This window comes from Vanessa atalanta, chromosome 1 (assembly GCF_905147765.1).
Source record: "Vanessa atalanta chromosome 1, ilVanAtal1.2, whole genome shotgun sequence".
NCBI classification, from domain to species: domain Eukaryota; kingdom Metazoa; phylum Arthropoda; class Insecta; order Lepidoptera; family Nymphalidae; genus Vanessa; species Vanessa atalanta.
Genome location: NC_061871.1, coordinates 4168796 through 4190690, shown reverse-complemented (window position 1 = coordinate 4190690; position 21895 = coordinate 4168796). Strand labels below are relative to the sequence as shown.

The 21895-nt window shown below is 32.0% G+C and overlaps 2 protein-coding genes across 9 annotated transcripts; one reads left to right on the top strand and one right to left on the bottom strand.

Annotated features, from left to right (window-relative positions):
- The first annotated feature begins 4906 nt into the window (after nt 1-4906).
- LOC125068665 (peptide chain release factor 1) lies at nt 4907-7240 on the top strand. Its single transcript, XM_047677976.1, has 2 exons — nt 4907-5978; nt 6800-7240. Exons 1-2 carry the CDS (start codon nt 5013-5015, stop codon nt 7034-7036), a joined length of 1203 nt encoding a protein of 400 aa, XP_047533932.1. The 5' UTR covers nt 4907-5012; the 3' UTR covers nt 7037-7240.
- Nucleotides 7241-7282: 42 nt separating this feature from the next.
- Nucleotides 7283-21727, bottom strand: LOC125068215 (voltage-dependent calcium channel subunit alpha-2/delta-3). 8 transcript variants are annotated; one of them, XM_047677322.1, is made up of 28 exons: nt 21355-21727; nt 21158-21239; nt 20706-21081; nt 20481-20612; nt 20143-20402; nt 19922-20068; nt 19659-19778; nt 18858-19040; nt 18451-18585; nt 17992-18084; nt 17557-17613; nt 16869-16895; nt 15876-15956; nt 15717-15791; nt 15434-15538; nt 14990-15061; nt 14241-14446; nt 13416-13570; nt 13151-13210; nt 12978-13071; nt 11147-11248; nt 10783-11050; nt 10551-10673; nt 10359-10484; nt 10165-10276; nt 9587-9604; nt 8444-8847; nt 7283-8210 (listed from the first exon to the last, which is right to left on the bottom strand). In XM_047677322.1, exons 1-28 carry the CDS (start codon nt 21465-21467, stop codon nt 8115-8117), a joined length of 3822 nt encoding a protein of 1273 aa, XP_047533278.1. In that variant the 5' UTR covers nt 21468-21727; the 3' UTR covers nt 7283-8114. The 8 variants fall into 8 exon arrangements, with proteins under 8 accessions (XP_047533278.1, XP_047533358.1, XP_047533420.1 ...); XM_047677402.1 differs by having other exon boundaries at nt 19665-19778; XM_047677464.1 differs by lacking the exon at nt 9587-9604.
- Between the last annotated feature and the right edge of the window lie 168 nt (nt 21728-21895).

Below are 21895 nucleotides of genomic sequence, written 5' to 3'. Positions count from 1 at the left end.
TTTAATTTATGCATTGATTACATCACATGGTAAATATAAAATTAAATCATTGACTTAAAAATCCAAAATATTGGTTATCTGAGGAAGCATGAAGTGCGGAATTAAGTTAAAAAAAAACACATGTCAAATCTATATCATATTTTAACTATGAAAAAGTTCAAAACGTGACCCGACTGGTAGGTCAAATGTAATTATTATACTCGTAATTATTTATATCAAACGCACATGTCTTTGTATCTGCTGTTTTCAATTTGGTCTAGATACTAAGGTTTCGGTACGGTTTTTAAAAGAGTATCAGGCCTGTTTATGTCTCGATTTTATGCCTTCTCTGCTCTTGATTGTTTATTGAATACATGTGTCTCATTCAATACATGTATATTTCCTTCCAGATAAATTTTATAGGCATAAGTTCAGCACGAAAACTCAGTGGTGATTAACCGATTTTTAGCCTCTGGGCCGTTTCGCTCTTGTCATTTAATCAGTCAAGATACAGACAGATAATTATTAACAGAATATATATTCTATCGTAAAATTGTAATACTTATTATAAAAATGAAATTTAGCAGATAATATCAGTAGGCATTTTAAATGAAATTCAGCGCTTTTTAGAAACAAAATGAGTGGTGGTGGTTATATTAAATGTTGACACATACAACGTTGAAAAAAAGCAATTACAAGCCAGCTATAAAAATATCTTTAAAAATGTAATTTACCACAAAGTCTAGGCGTTGTTTTTTTATTTTATAATTTCCCTAACTTTTTCTATTGTAGTTTTACAAAACTAGTCTAGAATTGCTTTCACTTTTAATCTTGGAATACCTATTATTCACAATTAGATTATAATGGAACACGCACAAAAACCACAAAATGTAACGAAATATTAATGCTTATTATAATAAATATTCAATGGTAACTTATAGAAATTGTGCCATTTTTCATTACAATCATTTCGTAGAAAACAACCAATTATTATTTATTAGTTAGATTATTTAGTATTATTGGATTATTAGTATTATACATTAGTAAAAAACGCTGGTTCTTAACAGTGTACTCGTACAGATCAGCTGTAATAAGGCTTTCTCTCCCATTAAAGAGACGATTTGGAGGCAAATCCATTACGTTGATTCTATGGATTGATTAGTTGTACAAGTACAATACAAGAAACAAGAAATAAGAATAAACTTGTAACCCCTACTTTCCGTTTGCATACGGTGCAAAGAACGTTTTTGGGCAATGTATACGCATATATAATAAGATACCAGGAAATGCAATCAATTTACCGTTTACAAAATTTAAAAAGTTTATTAAGACTAAATTAATAAATAAATCTCATTATTCATTAAAAAAGTACTTTTTAGAAAAAAACTTCTGGATTTAGGCTCGGGTTATATCACAGGTCACATTGTATTTTTTTCATTTCATCATCAATTATTGTAAAAAGCAGCATTGTAAATCTGTTTATTTGAAAAGAGCAACTATGCGAGTTTCTTGCCGTTTCTTCTCGCTGGAAGCTGCTTTCCGAAATGGTGGTAGTATTTTAAAATCGACAATTCAAGAACGCTTCATTGTGAAGTTTACTTGATTCGATTTTTGAAAAGTGATTTAATTTTTTTTATTTGAAACAGACGTGGGTTTACTTCACTTACACCGCCTTATTTAATCAAATTAATTATGTAAGACTATTGAGAGTGAATGTCATGTTTTTAAGTTGAGGTCTTCAGTTTATTTACAATGTTCTATCTAGACTGTTGCGATTATTTATTTTTGTTCGTATAGTTTACGTTTGGTTTTTTCAGTCTGAGTAGAGATAATAAGGCTATTATAATTGTATTGTATTTTTTAAGTGAATATTTAATTTTAAGTTCCCTCAACTCTTAAATAATTGACTGTGGGAAGGCGTTACACTTTGGTCATGACAATTTATTTACTTTTTGATTTTAACAATCCTAACAAATTTTTAACCTCATTAAAATTAGTAGCAATTTTTGTACGCATTTATTCATTCTTATTAACAGTATGAAATAGCCGAGTTGTCCCATTGGTTAGAACGTATGCATCTTAACCGATGATTGAGGATTCAAACACTGGCAAGCACCACTGCATTTTCATGTGCAATAATTACGTTTTTAACTTATTTTGTGCTCAACAGTGAAGAAAAACATCGCCAGGTAACCTGCATGTGTCTAATTTCAATGAAATACTGCTAATTGCTATATGTGTCGCATTGGAGCAACGTGGTGGAATAAACTTGAAACCCCCTCCAGAAAGGGAGAGGAGGCTTTGGCCCTGAAGTGGGACATTTACAGGCTGGTACTTAACTTTTACTTTTATGTGTAAATGTGCATGACTTTTATTGTATTCGTAATGTCTACAATTTTTGACTTGATTGTTCGTACCTACTATATCGTTCTCAATAAAATAGATAGAACGGTATTTCGAATAACGTGATAATTTAAATTAAAGAATGAATTTAGAAATAAATTCATATAAAGAGATATGAAGGATGTTATGTGGTCTGAGCGCTAACAATAGCTGTTTGTCCGTTCGCTAGTCATTAGCGCTAATAACTCGCGCGTGAATGTGGCATAACGCAAAAATTCTGTTCTTGCGGTGCGCCAGAGGGAACTTCTTTTATATATTTAATAATTCTATCAATAGGCGAAGCGTTGCGGTTAATGTGGTAATCGCGCGTCCAAAGAAATGTTTAAATTGGAACGCCATTATAATTCACTTTCCTATCACATTTGACATAGAAATGACCCGTCATTACGCGCATGCAACGCGAAAGGTCATAAAATTAATATGTAAGTGTTTTATAGCGTTTCAATGTATATAATGAAATTGTCTGCCTCATCGAATATATAATGTGAACACCATGTATGTTATATCCCAATTATACATTTTGGACTTTTTTTAAAACTTGGATTTAAAAATTTGTGTTCTTTTGTTTCGAACGTTTAGTAGTAAGACGGTTAGAGCTTAAGATCACGAAAAAAAAATAACGGGTTAGGATGTAACGATATTGGATTTTTCATCAAGATATTCTTGATAATTAATAATTGTATATTTCAAGCCACTAAATATTGCTTTCTACTTATATAATTTGGATATACTTATAATATATTTTCAAGCAATTTTCAGCATTTTGGTGGCCTGGCTTTGAGCAAGCCCATCTGAGCAGGTAAAATCAAGACAAGTTTAGATACTGGAGAGTTTGTTTGGATTTAGTAGTAATAATGCCTTTAGTTTGAGTCAAACAAAAATAACAATCACCTACCTACATGAGCCTTTGGTTCCATCCAAATCATTGGTATAACAAATGACAAAAATCTAGGTTTTCGTTTCGCCCAACATAATAGGTGGTGCCTCACACAGGTTACACAATATTTATGTTGGAACCCAGGGTTTGTCTTGTTTCCTCACAGGAAAATCACAATAGTCCAAGTAATTATAAATCATAACGAAGTTCGTGTGACAAAAACAATGTTTACCAGTGTTATTATATCTTAGAGCGTCAATATTTATGAGGGGTAGTAACTACGTAGGTACCATCGGGTGGCCCATTTGCCCGTCAGCCTTCCGATGACATAAAAGAAACTTCACTCTTGTAAAATTTGAATTACATCAGACTGAGACTGTGGGAATAGATTTAATCCATGTTTATTTAAATTACAGTAAATTATTAATCGAAATAGCACGATCAGTTAAAAAATTATATTAATAAAAAACTTTTTTTCCTTTTTTGCCATAAGTGATACCTAAATGAGAAGGAAATAATTCGTTGTCTGTATTATCTTCGTATTAATAAATGGAGATAATTACTTGCAACGCGTGAAAAGGGTGGACATATTTTAAAAATATACTTATATGTAAAAATATACCTAACCTTTCTAGGGGATGCAAATCTCTATGTTAAGCTCGGCATACCTACTAGTAATTATGCTAAATAACGAAACTTCGTATTTTATAAAAAAATTCAAATTTAATAAACCATAGATTCAGATTGTTTATAAGAATATCTGATAATTTATTTTCGTTTCTTTCTTTCTTTTATTCTTCGAAATGTATGCATCCATTGATTTAAATAATATATTGTAACGAAATTGTGGAAGCCAAGTAATTAAAAGAGTCGAGATGGCCCAGTGGTTAGAACGCGTGCATCTTAACCGATGATTTCGGGTTCAAACCCAGGCAGGCACCACTGAAATTTCATGTGCTTAATTTGTGTTTATAATTCATCTCGTGCTCGTCGGTGAAGGAAAACATCGTGAGGAAACCTGCATGTGTCTAATTTCAACGAAATTCTGCCACATGTGTATTCCACCAACCCGCATTGGAGCAGCGTGGTGGAATATGCTCCAAACCTTCTCCTCAAAGGGAGAGGAGGCCTTTATTCCAGCAGTGGGACATTTACGAGCTGCTAATGCAAGTAATTTCCTTATTTTAAATAGGGTTGTGGCAGTTGCCATATCTTGTTAAAATATTAAAAACACATCATCACTAATAATAAAATGCCGTTGTGGGAGAAATAAATATTTTAGGAAGCTATAGAAGTCTCGGCCCATGGTTAATCCAGGCCTGAGAGTAATTGCTAGCGAATTCATAAAAAGGAGAATACACTTGTGCCATCTATGTAAAATTACTTAATTTAACGTGGTTGCTATTTGACGCTAGATGTCATTACTAACTAGTCCTTTGTTTGAGAATTTTAGAAACCCTTAGTTCCATTTAATAGTAAAATTCCTCAAATCCTTACTTAACTCTCGTATTAGCATGACCTTTTTTTGTTGTAGTTTTATCAATTTTTATTTCGTCTTTCTGATTTTGATTTATGGTTTTGGTAGAATTGTCATATGTCTTCTCTCTGACACCAATATGTCAAATTACATAAATCGCAAAATAAGGTTATATTTATGTTTTGACATTTAATATAACATTGAAATTGTTTTGTAAAATAATTAAAAATTCGCGTTTTATCTAAACACTATTAAATATTAGTTAAAATTTTGAAAATGTCATTAACAAGATTAACATTTTTACGATCGTTTTGGAAGTCAGAAAACATCAAGTTAGTACGAAGATATTCCTCACATGATTCAATAAATTTGAGCGATCCGGCCATTCAGACATATTTAAAACAATTGGTAATAGAACATGATAAATTACATACAAAACCACGGAAAACAAATGAAGAAACTAAGCGCCTACATGAAATTAAACCTATAGTAAATGTACTTGAACAGAGAATATCTCTTTTTGATAGTATAGATTCTCTCAAAGAGCTAAATAAACGGGAGGGGAAGGACGAGGAAATAAAGAAGATGATCAAAGAAGAGGCCCAAATATACCTCTCAAGGATGAAAGAAGTTGATAGTGACCTACAAGCTATCCTCTTAGAACCAAATTTAACTCAAGGAGGTGTTTTAATTGAGGTTACAGCTGGTGCAGGTGGACAGGAGTCAATGCTATTTGCTAAAGAACTTTTCAATTTGTACCACGAATATTCTAAATATAAAAATTGGGATGTTGATATAGCTTCAATTGAAAAATCGGATATTGGTGGAATCAGAAAGGGATCATTATTAGTGCAGGGATTAGGAGCACCGGAATTGATGAGAATGGAGGCAGGTGTACATCGAGTTCAAAGAATACCTGTTACAGAGAAAGGAGGCCGTATACACACAAGTACAGTGTCTGTAGCAGTGTTGCCGCTAGCTACAGATATTGAACTCGAAATACCAGATAAAGACCTAAGTATAGAGACTAAAAGAGCAAGTGGTGCTGGTGGCCAGCATGTGAACACTACAGATAGTGCTGTCCGCATCACCCACCTTCCAACAGGAACAGTAGTTGAGTGTCAGGAAGGAAGATCACAGATAAAAAACAAGCAAATTGCTTTACAAAAACTGAGAACACTGTTACTTCAAAAGCAGGAAGAAGAACAATCTTCTAAGATAAATAGTGAAAGAAAGTCACAGGTAATATGATTTGACTGTTTCATTGGTTTAGTGGCAAGATAGAGGCTGCAGATCCGAGTTCCTGGGTTCAAACCCCAGAATGGGTCAATAAATGGCTATTATATTGTCCATTGGCGATGGTGACCACTTACTATCAGAGAAAATATATACTTAGTAAGTCTCTCAAAATTTGACAATTATTTCAAACTCAAACTCAAATTCCTTTATTCAATATAAAAGCATTACACTTACTTATTGATAGTCAAATTAAACACTACCACTGGTTCACAAAAGGAAATACCCTGACCTGAGAAAAACCAACGAAAGAGTTTTTTTTTTTCTTGTCAATCTAATTAAATACATATATTGAATATGAGTAGAAATAGCCAGGAGGCGATCGTTTAATTCCTAAGGTGTGCTATCAATCTTAAACTTCTTGATTTGGCAAAAGCATTATACTAGAATTCCAAAACAATATCCTCAGAACTCTGTCGTTTATTTTCAGATTAGGAAAATTCTCTCTCCGTTTGGGAGGGATCTATTTCATTTACTTATTATAATAAATACAATACTTTGCATAAGTTGACTTTTATGATTAAGTTACATGACAAATCTGTTAAAGAAACTGTAAAAGAAATTAAGTGAAGTACTAGTTCAGAATCAGTGTTTTATAATATAAGAAAAATTATAAAGATTGCCTGTTAGAGAATAAGGTTACCTTTATCTACTCCTAACACTAATATGTTGTGCTAAGTGTAGTTAAGTATTGTGTACATTAAAAACTTATTTTTTTAAATTAAATTATTATTACACAAATAAAATATTATTACATTTTGTTTCAGATTGGTTCCAGCAATAGGAATGAAAAAATAAGAACTTATAACTATCCTCAAGATAGAGTGACAGAGCATAGAGAGGGTGGTAGTACCACACACAGCTTAAAAACATTCATGGAAGGTGGGGAGCAGTTAGAAGAGCTCCAAGAGTCCCTGCTACGACACCAAAGATATCAAACCATAATGGCTGACATTAATGAATTTATTGCCAGATATAAAGCAGAAACTACTGGAAAAAATTAAATACTCATAAAAAAGTTTTTGAATGAAAAATATTTCAAATAATTGTTATAACCACTTTTTGATTCAAATTTTAAATGTTAGCAGTAGATAATTTGTTAAAAAAAATCATTGAAACATTAAATTATAATTGAATTATTAGTAAAAGTCTTCTTGTATGCTGGTAAATGATATATTGTTATGTTATAATAAAACATTTTAAAATAATATAATAAATATTTAATTTGTACCAAATTAATCACAATTTTCACAAAACGAAAAACTATTTTGAATAAATATTAAAAATATTTTATACATAAGATATTCAAAATATTACAATCTATATTTAATGCTTATTAGGTAAATAATTACTATAAATTAACATAAACTCTGCTAAGTACATTTCTTTATAATCTAAGTACTAAATGATGAAAATTAAATAAAATAACAAAAACGAACGTCTTACACTAGTCACATATAACATATAAGATCTCACCTTGGCAATAAGCAACATTTACATCATAGCCTCTTGGAAAATGGGTTAGTAGCATCTGATGGCGAGAGGAAAGATGTTCACACAAATCGAAAATAATAAAAAAGTTTAAATAAATTAGTAAAATATCGATCGTAATGTATTTTGTTTTTAACTTATTTAACCATCTAAATTGATACTTTTTTATGTGTAATTAGACGAAAAAAAAGTAAATTTAATTTAATAAATAAGCGTTTATTTGTCATATTGAAATTCGAATTATACTAGTTAATTAAAATTTTATGTACAATTAAAATCAATAGAACTCTGAAGATTCAAGAATTATTAGTAAAAGTGATAATACTAGTTGATATGATTTAATCCTCCACATCTGAAGAATCTTTAAAATATGTAATAGGAATACAATAATTACTTATTGATATGTAGCATGACATGTTCAATTACTGTAATTAGGTATAATATAAACTATTTCAAAATAAATTAATGCAGTTATATGAAAAACACTTATAAATATAATCTATTGAACTTTACAACAAATGCTCTTAATAAAATTTTAGGAAACAGATAATAAATATTCTTTTAAATGACTTTGGCTATGTTTGCTTTAAATTAGAAGTAGTGAAGGATTATAATTATGGTTAGAGTTACCCAAAGTATGTTCTTCTGTTGTAGACTACCGCGCCCGCACATGTCAATATTACTCTCCTGGAAAGAGTTATATAGAGTTACTGAATAAAAGAACTTTAGGACTGACTCTGTCTCTATGCAAAAAAATACACTAACATTTCAGATTATTGCCTTAAATCGATGTGTATCCGAAAGACAATTTTTTTATATATTCCATTTTTTTTAAATAATTTTGGGATGACATTTAATTGATCAAAAAAAGATATTATATAAAGATATAAAGATATTTATTATGTTAAATCTGTACGTACTTCAGTATGGTTCCGAATGCAAGAGTTCGGTTGTTTTCTGTACAACGGATGCATGTGCTTTAAGCAAGGCAAGGATTCATTGTACTGGACTTCGGTCGCATCTATCGAGAATATGGGTACTTCAACCTTCGCGCACATCGCGTCAACAACAACTAGCAGCATGTTCGTGTAATTAACTAACTGCGCATAGAATGGTCTGTCACATTCACGCACTGGCTTATTCAGTTTCTCGTCGAGATTTTTGTAATCTAACTGATAAAGGTACATTTCTCTATCGCAAGGCGTCGGCCGCGTCCGATTTATAAGGACAAGCTTCTCGAAATCTCTCTCCAGCATACGCGTTGGTGGTTTTGACATAGATGGGTCGTCAGTGTCTTCGTCATTCTCGTAATTCTGGTAGGCAACTGCATTAGAGAAGATAAGAGTATAATAATATATCAATATTAATTTTCTCCTACATGCAGATTAACGTTATTTTCAAAGTTGAATAAACTTAATTAAAAAAAGGCGGTATTTCTAAAACATTCACTTAGATTTGTTGAAAAAGTATGTATTGCAGATAAAGGGAGACTTTATTATATAAATAAAACTATGTACAAAAAACAACAAATATTTTTGAAACCGTTAAGCTTTTTGAGGAAAGAATGTATATCATTTGGCAATGTAAATACTTTCTTTCAGGAGCTTCATGCAGCAGTAAAATCAGTAGGTACATTAAATTTTATAAATATATAAAAATAAAGTTTAAAGATAGTGGGTTAAACTTTAAATTTTAAATATTTTACCGGACGACGAAACAAATAAACTTAATAAATTATGACATATAATAGACGCAGTTGTAAAAGCTTAAATCGTTCTTTAAACGCTTCTGTGTACATACATGCATAGAAAAGCAACTACAACATATACGTTTACAATGGGATATTGCATGATGCATCCGCCATAATAACGGGTGAACTATAACTTTGAGGGATTAACGATCTATTCTATCATATAATGGATATTAAAGATAACCATTAAACATGCACATTCCGAAATCCAATCTACAAATAAACACTGATATGTAAAATAGCAAAGAATGGTCGGAAATTCCATCAGTGCCATTTAACAACACTGTCTACTGTGCTCGATCTATAAACTCACCAGTGGGTGTAAGAAACTCTGAAAACAAGATGGAGTCGTTACTACTGTCATAGAACATTTTGGCTACATCCAATTTGTGACTCCATGATAGAATTTTGATATATCTATAAACTAAAATTATCCCGAGTCAATAAGAGACCAGTACATGCACTCAAGTAGTTTTATCCTAAATGTGCAACAAGTGATTTGGAGTAATTATATTGTGATATAGAATTGCGAGATTAGTAAAGACCCTTTTAGATTTCGAAATCATTAGTACCTACATTTTTAATATTTAATACATATGTATCGGTATCGTTTTTGTCGTTCAGCGATTTTTTTAAAGTACACAAAGCACATCAAATAACCAGCACATATACATTTGGTAATTTAAAAAAGGTATTGACTTTATGCTCGTTGTCATGCACAATTTACAGACCATGCTGACAACGCGCAAGAGCGACATCGACTTAATATTTTTTAAATAGTTAGTTAAATACCTTTAATTGCCGTTTCTATTCCAATAATTAGTTATGATGCATTAAACACAATTGTTGTAAAACATATAACATCTATAGAGATTTACTTAAAAAACATACCATAGTCGAAAGAGTAACTTGAAGCTTGAGCCAATCCGACTGCTATTGAATTGTAAATCCAGACGGTTGTTGCAAGGAACCACGCCATTATAAGCCTTAAGTTTTCCAAGGGCTGAAATTTGTGAATGATATTGTTTATTATGGAGTAAGTTAATGTGGTATTTAGGTTACAAAAATGTTTTTGTTATGAATACCGTTAACAATGAAGATGCAGGATTTGTAGTTTTCTTCTCCCTGAAGCAGACGGCTTGGTAATCGATAATATGGACTGGTTTAAATACATCCTCTTCAACTAACCGCATCATAATGTCTGGTCTTATCTGCAAAGGGATAAAAATGTACAATGCCAGTATAAGGAACCCGAAAAATTTGAATGGAAAACTAACCTTGCCAAAAAATTGACCAGTCTGAGTTGTGTCTTTGCTGACAACGATCCATCCATTACTGTCTACTAAGAAGCAGTCCCAATTATCTGACAAGCATGTAACACATTCCTTGTTGTGTTCGCACTAAAAAGTATTAAATAGGGCTTACACAAATGAATGATTTGTGTTGTTTTGAAAAACTCAAGAGAAATTTCATATATTGATTCATAAGATAATTTTTAAAGCAACTTACCGATGTCGTAATGTTTTCGAACCACTCACTCAATCGTTCATGCTTAAACTGGAAGCCGACAACAGCCGCTGGTGTTTTTCTATGTCCGTCACCATGGAACACAGCGTGTGATGCCGTAACCATAGCAGAACTAACGTTCAAAGGAAACTTCTCTGTACTTAAATCCACACTGTAAACAAAGCTGAGGGGATCCACGTAGTGCTGTTCTACGGCTCGACGATACCACACCTCGTCTATTGCACGAGGCCATTGCTTGCCGAATTCAGGTCTAGATAATTATGAATATATAATTATTTTTCAGTAACTTTTTATTCTTATATAATGTCATGTATGTCTATTTCATAGTTTATCTATAATAGCTCACTTGTCATCGTAGTCCCTTGAAGGATGAGTTTGCCAGCGTGTCAAGCCGCTGTGCGTTGCAAGGAAAGCAACTATGTATCCAAAACGTTGAATAAACTCCGCCCTGCGGACAACCATGTAGTAAGAATACTTCGTAACCTCTTTGGAAAACACTATCAAGAACATATGTTATAAAACTAGAATATGTAGATTATAAATATTATAGTTGAGTCCAATAGTCACTCCGGTTATAATTTATTTTTATAAAATAAAGTAGGAATAAAATATAAAAATTAAAAAAATACAGCTCATATATTGCACTACCAAATACACTTTTAAACACAGCGTGTGTTCATCAAAATAATTGACCGTCTTGCGTTGATAGCTGCAAATAACACGTAAAATTAAGCAAAAAGTAAGACAGAAGCACCATCTCCACGAGCTGGTAAATTTATTGTTATCTGACTGCCATTATATCAACTATCTTTTATCTAAATTTCCGAAAAATGTTTTCATTTCCAAGATGCTGTTGCTTTAGCAATTAAAATGTGAATGTAATGCACATCGGAACAGAAACGATTATATAACATTGCAGTTGAATCTATATTTTATGTATAGAAAATATAGTTTATTTCACGATATATGTCAGTGGACGGGCAATTCGACCACCGGATGGTAAGTGATCACCAACGCCCATATATATTGTTCCTAACATGGCCAATGTACCACCAACCTTGGGAACTAAGATGTTATGTCTCTTGCACCTGTAGGTACACTAGCCCAAACAGGAAAATAACAATACTAAGTATTGCAGTTTGGTGGTAGGTAGAATGTCTGATTATACCTACCCAGATGGGCTTGCAGAAAGCCTTACTAACAAGTAAATAGTATAGTTTTTTGAGCATAACTAATTGAAATTATATTCATATGTGCTTTTTAGTAAAACTACTATCTCCTCATAATTTCAAAATGATATGTCAATAAAAAGTTAATCAGAAAAAGGCAGGAAGTTTCGCCAACTAATCGGGAATTGTCTTGTTGTATAATATCAAATCACGATCACGAAGTTCTTGTCAATTGAACGACAAACAATGCAACATATTAAAATATATCTTCCGGTTTACCTTAACTTACTTTGATCCATCAGCTGCATAAAACATTAATTAATACCGCATACTTATAAATAATCCTAGTACTTACTTGATCCTGGATTGCACATCACTTATTTAAAATAATACATTAAATTACTAAATGTTATCTTTACCCCAACCGCAGTTCAATCATTAATGATTTAAATAAAAAACAACGTATTAACAAACTGTTAAGGATAATGTTTTATTTTAATAAAATATTAATCAATCCAAACCCTGTTTTGTGTAAATACTCAAATTATACCGTATTAATCCATTCCTGATGTTATACTTTACCTCGGCAATAATCCAATCACTTTAGTCAATGGGCTATCCGGGTAAAAGGCAACATAAAATGTGTAAAAACGTCAATTTTGTAAATCATCATACTTTATAGTGTATCGTACGTATATTGTACATGCACAGTTTTTAGTCATGTAATTGAACTGTTGATAATACAGGAGCGAAGTTTAGGAACTAATACCGTTATTTAAAAAAAAAAACTTATTTAATAAGTGAAATGAAATCTCTTTAGTTGCAATCTGTGTAAATGATCAAAATCGTAATTAATTATGTATTTTTTACCTGTAACGTTTAAAAATAAATCGATTATTTGCGCAAAAAGGTTTCACTACCTACTATCAGAGGTGCTTACCGAGTTTCACGCACATATTTTTATTTTATTTTATTAAAAACATAACAATTAACATTATCGATACTTACGCTTTATCATCTGATGCAGAATCCGATATGCTTTTGTTAAACCATGCAGTGTTTCTAGCATCATACACCAGAGCCTGCATTAATCCATGGTCGCCTAGAAATATATACGTAAATGTTATGATATCTTCAATTGCAATTATTTTCACCAAAACTGAATAAAATACAGGACTCACAATAATATTCATTTCGTGGAGCAATATTTGGTGATTTATTTCTTTCTCTTGCTTCTGTACCTGAAAAAATTAAATTTAAAACGTGTGAAATTTGTTAATTTTAATAAGTTATTTTAATTTATAAAGTATGTACATTCTGTACATGACTGGTATTAATACATTTGAATCGTGTGTTAATCAAAAGAAATTCTCCATCGCCATTATTTTGCTAAAAAAACATCTAAACTAACACTTATAGAATCAACTAAAAATAAAAATGAATTACCTTCACTATGCCGCTCATGTCCTTTGTTCTTGTGGTGTTCAGGAGGTCGCGGCTTAGCGGGCCAACGCCAGCCCGGCCTTGCGACCCTTTCCAAGAAATAGAGCAGTTCAGCTTCCGGAGATGAAAATGTTCGCTCGTAGTGACGACAATACAACCTAGAAAAAACGATAAAAATGTTCATTGCTACATATTATTAGGAATAAATCTACATTGCGTGAACAGAAAAGGCACAGAAGATCACGGTTTCAGAAGCGTGCAAACAAAATTCCATATAGTAATTTTTTATAATTATAATAAAATTGGAAAGCAAACTTACAAATGAGTTACCTAATGGGAATTTCTAACTCTGCTAATTTAGGTACTACCTACCATGTTATCCCTTGTAAAATGTTACGACTCTTTTGATATGTTATGTCACTTTTAAGATGCTATGTCCTTTTGGAAATATCTTTTTGTGTATCATTTTAGTCCGCAGTGGTTCATTGTGTTGTAGGATTAAGCTCTAATCCTACGCCTTCAGACTTAAGAAGTTATATGATTTTATTCTCATTTTTTTATTACATTTCGTAATGACATGAATAAATCAATGATTAATAACATTACTAATGATTCAATCAGTCAATCTAACAGCTACATAGAAGATCAATAACATGTTATCGAAATAATCAAAATTAATAATTTTAATGGACATGTTACTTATAAAATTTGTGTGTTAAGTAAAATAAAATGTTATATATATAATATGCTTATAATATTGCAATTACGAAGACAAAGTTTAATTTTATCGTTGTAAGATGTTTAAATCATAAAAGATTGTTTACATACCAATCGGGATGAACGCTCCACTTATTGGACAGATATTGGCGTGCGGATATATTTTTAGACGTTAACGATAGACGGTGAATATCATCTGTCGGAGGAGGCGTTATGCGATGACGACCATAGTTTTCGGGTATCGACACAACGAGAGTAAACGGTGAATCACTTATACCAGTCCAATAGTAATGTCTTTTGCCACGTGATACCCTTTTCTGTAAAATAAGAACAACTCAGAACTCGTTTCATAAATACTTATTTTGAAGCGTTACACACATAGATGTAGCATACAAATTTGACCTTGAAATGTATCTCCTATTACATCATAAGAAGTTAAACTCCAAAAAAAAGTGATACTCTAATAATTAATGGGTTGTTTATTATACGTGTATTTAAAAACCAAAATTTTCAATAGTATTTTATTTTTATCTGACTTAAAAAAAAGTGGAGACTCCTAATGCGGTTGCTTTTTACTGTTAACTAAATACATAATAACAATGTATACTTAAATTAAAATTGCATTAGTAACTGTTTCTGTCAAACATCAAACCACTGAACCGATGGTATAAATTTAATGTATGAAGCAAGCTTGAACACCACGGATGGGCATAGGCTACCTTTTTATGTCATAACACCACGACCAAACCCTAAAACGCGAGTGAAGTCGCGGTCGATAACTAGTAATGAATAATATTGTTACTTTGTCAGTGATTGTGATGCAACTTGCATCATGATAAAATAAGGCACACTAAGCTTACCATGTCTTCCATGTGGTATTTTATGTTCATCAGTTTGTTTCCAGTTTTTTGGTCAATTATTTCCTTACGGAGCTGAAAAACGAAACATTAACATCATTGAATGATTTGATATCACGCAACTTGTATGTTTCCTAATATCATATTCTTCTATATCGACATAAATAGTATTACATCAGTGACGGAGTCAAACGATTGCCTTCTTTCTGATATTGAAAATTTGTACACTATTCCTACACCGATTGTTTTCGATCTGGGAATTTTATTTTCCGAACCGGTGGTATTTTTTACTTTGACTAATAAGTACCTAAGTCCTTCTACATTGAAAAAGGAATTTGATATATTTTTTTAAATTAATATTTTTTTAAGTTGGCTTTTTATACGATATTATTAGTATAAATATACATAGAATAATACTTTATAAGAATATTTTTGTGTTAACCTTACCGCTGTTAATTCTTTGCTGAAGTTTCTAGGGCTCCTGTCGTCATCAAACAACTCGACCTCAATCATATCCACACTGTTGTAGCTCGGTTTTAAGATTTGTTGAAACTGTAATGAAATATTTCACCTTGAGCCGGCATGGCCTAGTGGATATACATAATATGTAAATTATTACTGAATCCGACATTCAACGGTTGTAAAGTGAAATTCACATCAAACAATACACTTGTTCATCTTTGAAGCAATTGCTTAGAGTTATATTAACAACTTAAACTTATTTACTTACAACAGGCCGTAGATCAGGATGTATTAAAATGTATCCATTATTAGTCACAATGAAAGCGTAGCCATTCACGCCGATCTGTTTGAATCAAATGTTTCACATGTATTCGATTAATTATTGCTAATTACTTAATAAATCAATTGAAAAGGAATTTAAAGTAACCTTGTATGGTGTCATCAAGGCTTGAATTTCAGAAAGGGGAACATCAGTTCCTGCCACTCCTAGTAATCTCGCTATACGCATCTGAAAATTTTTAAAATCCTCTAAGTTTTACGTAAATCTACACAAATAATAACTATAATTTTAAGACAAAAATATAAAATTTGTCGAAAATGCTAAAAATTCAAAATGGTGGTATGGTTATAATGTATTAAATAAAATATACATCAATGCATAAATAATGATTATCACTACTCAACCCATATTTGTTGTTATTATAATTTCTACTAAATATTATAAACGTTTAAAGTTTTATTATCTCTAGCAAATAGTTATTTTTCGTCTAGCATCTACGCCCCGTTAGGTATATAAATATATTTACGAACTACTTGACTTCAATATTACTAATTTAAATGATTTTTCATTACAGGTTCTAGCACTCTACGCAATCAAAAATTACGACTTTTATCGTATAAAAAACACTACACTTTATACTAAAACCCACTACATTCTAGATGGGCTGGTACCCTTTCCGGTCCATTGCAAGAATCTGTTGACATTGTAAATACTTTTTATAAATGTAAGCAAGTCCAAAGATAAACATGAAAAATCATAATCATTATATTAGACGTATCATCCATCACTTGGTTCAAATTTTGAAAATTTATTACTTTAATTAACTTGATTGTCTTCTATTATTTAAACTTAAATTTTAATTTCGAATTTCAGGTTGATAATTCAGGTAGAAATAAATCAGAACAATTTATAATTTTATAATAATATGATTATTTCAAATAAACCGCACAGGAGCGTTTTAAAGAAGTTTTTAATATATGATTTGCATGTTAATGTGTTTATTTGTCACAGTTATGTATTGTTTGATATTTATGTTTTGGTTATGTTCAGCTGTTCCGTGGGGTCTGTTTGAAATGTTTCATCTTGCGTCGACGCTCATTCATCACCACTCACACTAGTCTGATGAGAGCGAATGCCTACCTCCTTCTGGCCGTTCTCCTCTACGGACTGCGATTGGTTGTTGACGTACGAATGCAATAAAATTAACAACATATAGGTAAATGCATTATAACAACCTGTACTAGTAATCAAAATTTCCTCTATAAATGAGAAAACTTAATTACACTAAAAAATCTTTAGTATATCAAAAGTTTTGTCATTCTTAGATACAATACTTTGAACTTAACAAATACAAAAGCCCCATTCGTCTCTCATGGCGGGCTGCAGAAAACTCTTAATGAAAAATATTTACATTTACTTTCATAATACAAGTCAATGTTTAAAATGTCTCTACGAAGACATCGCTAAATTCAGGCAAAAATACTTGTTATTGATTAGATAGTGTGCGTAATATAGATGGTCATTCTTGCACAAAAGTAATAACTTTGATAACTGATAGAAAAGTTAATTCATAACACCCTAGTGGTCTACGCCTACTATCTAGTAGAAAACTACTATACTACAGTAAGCCAAAAGGGTTAAACAACACATCGTCAGTCGTCTAGCGACCGAGACCGGGCGGTCCACATCTATCGAGGACAGATGCATCGCTAACGGGGCCAAATAAGATTTTACCGTTACTGAAATCCAAAAAACTAAATCATAAAAACTCTCTTGTATCTTGCAAAAACTTTACATTAAAATCATCAAAACTTTCTAAGTGTAGTACCTCTTTTGTAACTGATACCCAGTAAGCTTCATTTATCAGTACATTCTCTGTGATGTTCTGAGGGAAACCATCAAACAAAACTGAATATTATTAAAAGGCACTTGATTATACACATTTCATAAAGAAGTAATATATACATTAAAATATATTTACAGCAATGAAAAGTAGGAGCAGCTTACGTCCAATATTATTAGGAAACATAAGTATAAACCAATCTGTAAAAATTTGTATTAATAAAAATAATCTTTTCACATGCATAAAGTAAATTTTGAATTTGGAATAGTTGGTTTACAGTTCAGTCACTTAAAAAGAAGAATAAAGAGATAATTTCTAAATAAGTCTTCATAGAGTCGCTTTAATCTTCTTTTCAAGACTCATAATATTCTGGGGATTTTAAGAAAATTTGAACGCTTTTATGTTAAGACGAAAACTCACCTCATTGTGTCGCAAATCGTAAACAGGCATCGAAACAGACGTCATCAGTTGGTATTTAGAATTTCCAAGTTCGCTATACTGACCCTGTTTCATCTGAAACAAAGTTTCATGTTCATGAACAATTTTTAAAACTAATATTTTACGGTTTATTGTAATAATTATTTTTCTTTGATTCAGATTCCGAGCATTAGGGTTTAAGACTAAGGTTGAGCCAATAAAAAGTTGTTGGGTTCTGCTGATAAAAAAATGTCTCGTAGCAGTTTTGAATTTGAAAATTAACATTGTGTACACTACCGTCCTTCGAAAAGCATGGAAAATCTGGCGCTGTGCCTGTTTTACCATCTTATCATGCACTAACTTGTGCAATACGATAAGCCCTATAATCTTGGCAAGTCTTTTTAGAGTTTTGTGCCCATAGTCGAAATTAGCCAAGAGGACATGTTCATAATGTCTTATTACCTGAGTTATTTTCCACCGTCTGTTTTGTTCCTTCTCCGAATTAAACAGCGCCTTGTCCCTACGCTGACTCATAAACCTCTCTTTTTGCTCAGCTCTCTCACGTTGCTCCCATAAATAATCTGCCACTTTGGGATCCTAATAAAGGCCAGTATAAATATATGTTATTTAAAAAAAAAATACTAGTTTACAAATAATAATATTTTTTTAAATAATCGACAACATTGTCATCTAAAGTCACGGTATAGGAGACTAACTTATAATTATTTGAGTATTTTAACCAATATTTAAGTACATTAATGAAAAAGTCATAATGAAAACAACAGAAATAAGCTGATGCACAGATCATTTGCGGAAAAACATCAAACGACATATATCAATTCTTTAGTATTTTTCGTATTAATATTTACCGTAACATTTGCATAGACAGGAGTCCAGACAACAGGATGTTTTTCTCGCTGCAGTACCAACGGCCTCGCCAATACGTTGACATGCTCCAGTACCCTCTCCCGTACTTCAGCTAACGTACTCAAGTGCACATAGAACCCTCTGTTCGCACAAGCCATCCACTTCACTTCCCTCACGTCCGCTACCTGGAGTTACCTCGCTAAATATTATTCTATTCACCGTGTCACGTGTCACTGTTTCTACGTAAGAGTGATATGATATCTGAGGCAGCCTTGCGAAAAAGCATTGGGAACCTAATAAACTAAAGGCTACAGGTTATCAAAAGTTGTTAGTTAAATTCTAAAAGCCATCCACTTCTTTACCGATATACATTTTTATGCAATTAAAGTTGATAAATTTATATCTATATCTATCTATGTTTGGAAAATCGCAAAAAAAACGAAATTTACATAGTTTACGTAATTTAAGTTAAATTAGGATATCTACTAAAAAAAATATTTAAAAAATACCAAATACACGATCAAGTCTCTTGCATTCGTTATTTTAGACATACAAAATAATATTACCACAAAAACGACAATAACAACAAACATAATCCTCAAGCGAAGCAACAAAAACATGGATAATGGAAGAAGGAATTACATTTAAATGACAAATTACAAGGCATGCAGATATGACATTACATAGGATAATAGAAGAAATAAAAGTACCACATTCAAGGTGTACTGGTAGAAGGTACAAGGGATACATTATGCAGGTCCCACAATGACTACGACACACAGTAATACCTGGAGTGGTACTACCTTTACCTCGCGACCTATCAGATAAGTGAACACCCGCACTGGGGTCTCGTACTTCCAGTTGAATCTTTCGAATAACTCCTTGTAGTTGTACGGAACGCCATCAGTGACGAGCATTATTGCCTACATATTTATATATGTTGAAACAAATGTTGCATTAAAATTAAACTACTTTAAAAACTATTAAGAGGGATATTATTACTCAGTAAATTCATATTTGAATATTTTTGTAGTTAAAATCTATGTTTAAACAAATAAATTTTTACCTGATTGCAGTTGGCACCACCGCTATTATTTCTATAAATTTCTAACAACTCAAACGCTCTTGTCAAAGCTGCCGAGAAATTAGCTATTTCCATTGTTTCAAAATTATCTAATGCCAATTTTAATTCCCGTAGATTTGCTAAGGTCGCCTAAAAGCATAAAATTATGGTGTACATTTTATCTCTTCTATTTTAAGTTTCATAATAAAAAAAATTATACAAACTTGAACAAGAGAATCTTCGAAACACGGTACAATTTCCTCCACAGTATCGGCAAAAGTCATAACGCTAACAAAATCATTATTGCCAAGAGTATCTAAGATATTGGTGACTACGTGTTTGGCTATATCCCTTCTTTGGCCTGTCATGGACCCACTACGATCAACTAAAATAACAACATCCTTAGGGCTGGCAGCTGCCTCCATGTACCAAGCTCTCGTGCGGCAGTCATATATATCAACAGGATCAGCACGCCATTTCATTGCTGCAAAATCCGATAAATTAAAATTTAACTTTCAATGTAAATAATTATTATAAAATTAAATTAATTTTTATATATTACCAGGATAGTGTCTCATAAACCCAGTTGAGCTACCAAAGTATTGCCAAGATAACGTTGGATCGCTTTGATAATTGTTAATAAAATGTGTATCTAAACCTTCTGACCAGTGAATACCTTTGATGACTTCAGTTGCTAAAATCAACAGTTATTATATTATTAGTGATTTATAATAATAAGTGTTACACTAATAAATATCAATTATAATATCATTAGAATTACTCTCACCCCAGGTGTATACGTTTGTTGGGACATGGACACTACTAATGTTAATATTAACAGGGATATTAGAAAAGTGAGGATTTTGTAGCAAATGTGCATTTTTTGACGGAGGTCGTATTATCCAGTTTTCCATGGTAAATTCTGGTTCAGGAGTCGTCGTCAAAGATTGGTCTTCGTAAAGGTCTTCCATTTCTTTGCTATTGTAGAACTGAAAATCTTCAGGTACCGGTTCATTTTGTTTATCGAATGCCATATTTTCTGCCGCTTCCACAATTCGTTTAACTGCGCTTATTTTAAGTTCCATCATTGCACGTATATCGTCTGCCATGTTCTGAACCAATTTTTCCCCATCTCTTGATTCAATCTGTGCTGATTTAAAGCTCTAAAATAATATGCATAATTTACTATAACTAATCTAAAACAAATTGATATAATAAAATAAATGTAAAGGATCTTACGTCTTGAACTTCCTTCTTTCTCGTAATAAATTCTCCGAAGTGATATAATTCTGTTCCAAGCTTAACTGCCCATGCTTGAACGCTAAGGATTCGACATTTTATTTTTAAATAAAAATATAATTGTGATGTATTACTAATTATGATGTACAATTACCATTATCGACAGTATAGAATCTACAAATGTATGAATTACTTACGTGTTAAAGGATATTTTACTAGCAACGTCATATTGTATATTGGAAGAACAATCCCTGGAATCCAAGGATATTAACAGCAGTAATAACACGAAAATACCAGTACGGTAGCACATCAGAAACACTTAATCTAATTTGGCCCCCTACTGTACACAATGTTTACATTTAATACATTTTCCAATCAAGATTTCTTTTTATAGACACCGATTGATTTTTATGGGATTCTTCTCGAATTGTATGAAAATCCGCGTATTTGGGCCACTTGTTCTAGTAAACTCTCGACATTGATAAGGACAATCGGTGGCCGATGGCTTCCAAGGCGCAGTCGCAGTGGAGCGAAGCCCGAGCATGCGCTCCGCGCTCCTTGCGCGTTACGACTGCTAGCCAGCTCATTCGGCTAAACTCGTGTCGGTGTATGTGTATCAGTTATACGTGTAAGCATAACTTGTGTTTTCGTTTAGCTATCTACAAAGCGCATCGATTTGTACAAATCGTATTTCTAGGTCAACGTGTCGACAAAACGTAACACTGAATCATAGTATTT

What these genes read in the sequence shown, in the direction of transcription:
- LOC125068665 (XM_047677976.1), top strand. Translation starts at nt 5,013, where the DNA reads ATGTCATTAACAAGATTAACATTTTTACGATCGTTTTGGAAGTCAGAA. An exon ending in ATAGTGAAAGAAAGTCACAG is followed by an intron (nt 5,979 to 6,799) that starts GTAATATGATTT and finishes ATTTTGTTTCAG; the next exon opens with ATTGGTTCCAGCAATAGGAA.
- LOC125068215 (XM_047677322.1), bottom strand. Translation starts at nt 21,467, where the DNA reads ATGTGCTACCGTACTGGTATTTTCGTGTTATTACTGCTGTTAATATCC. An exon ending in GACGGTGGAAAATAACTCAG is followed by an intron (nt 18,085 to 18,450) that starts GTAATAAGACAT and finishes ACTTTGTTTCAG; the next exon opens with ATGAAACAGGGTCAGTATAG. An exon ending in GGGTATCAGTTACAAAAGAG is followed by an intron (nt 16,896 to 17,556) that starts GTACTACACTTA and finishes AACCAATCGCAG; the next exon opens with TCCGTAGAGGAGAACGGCCA.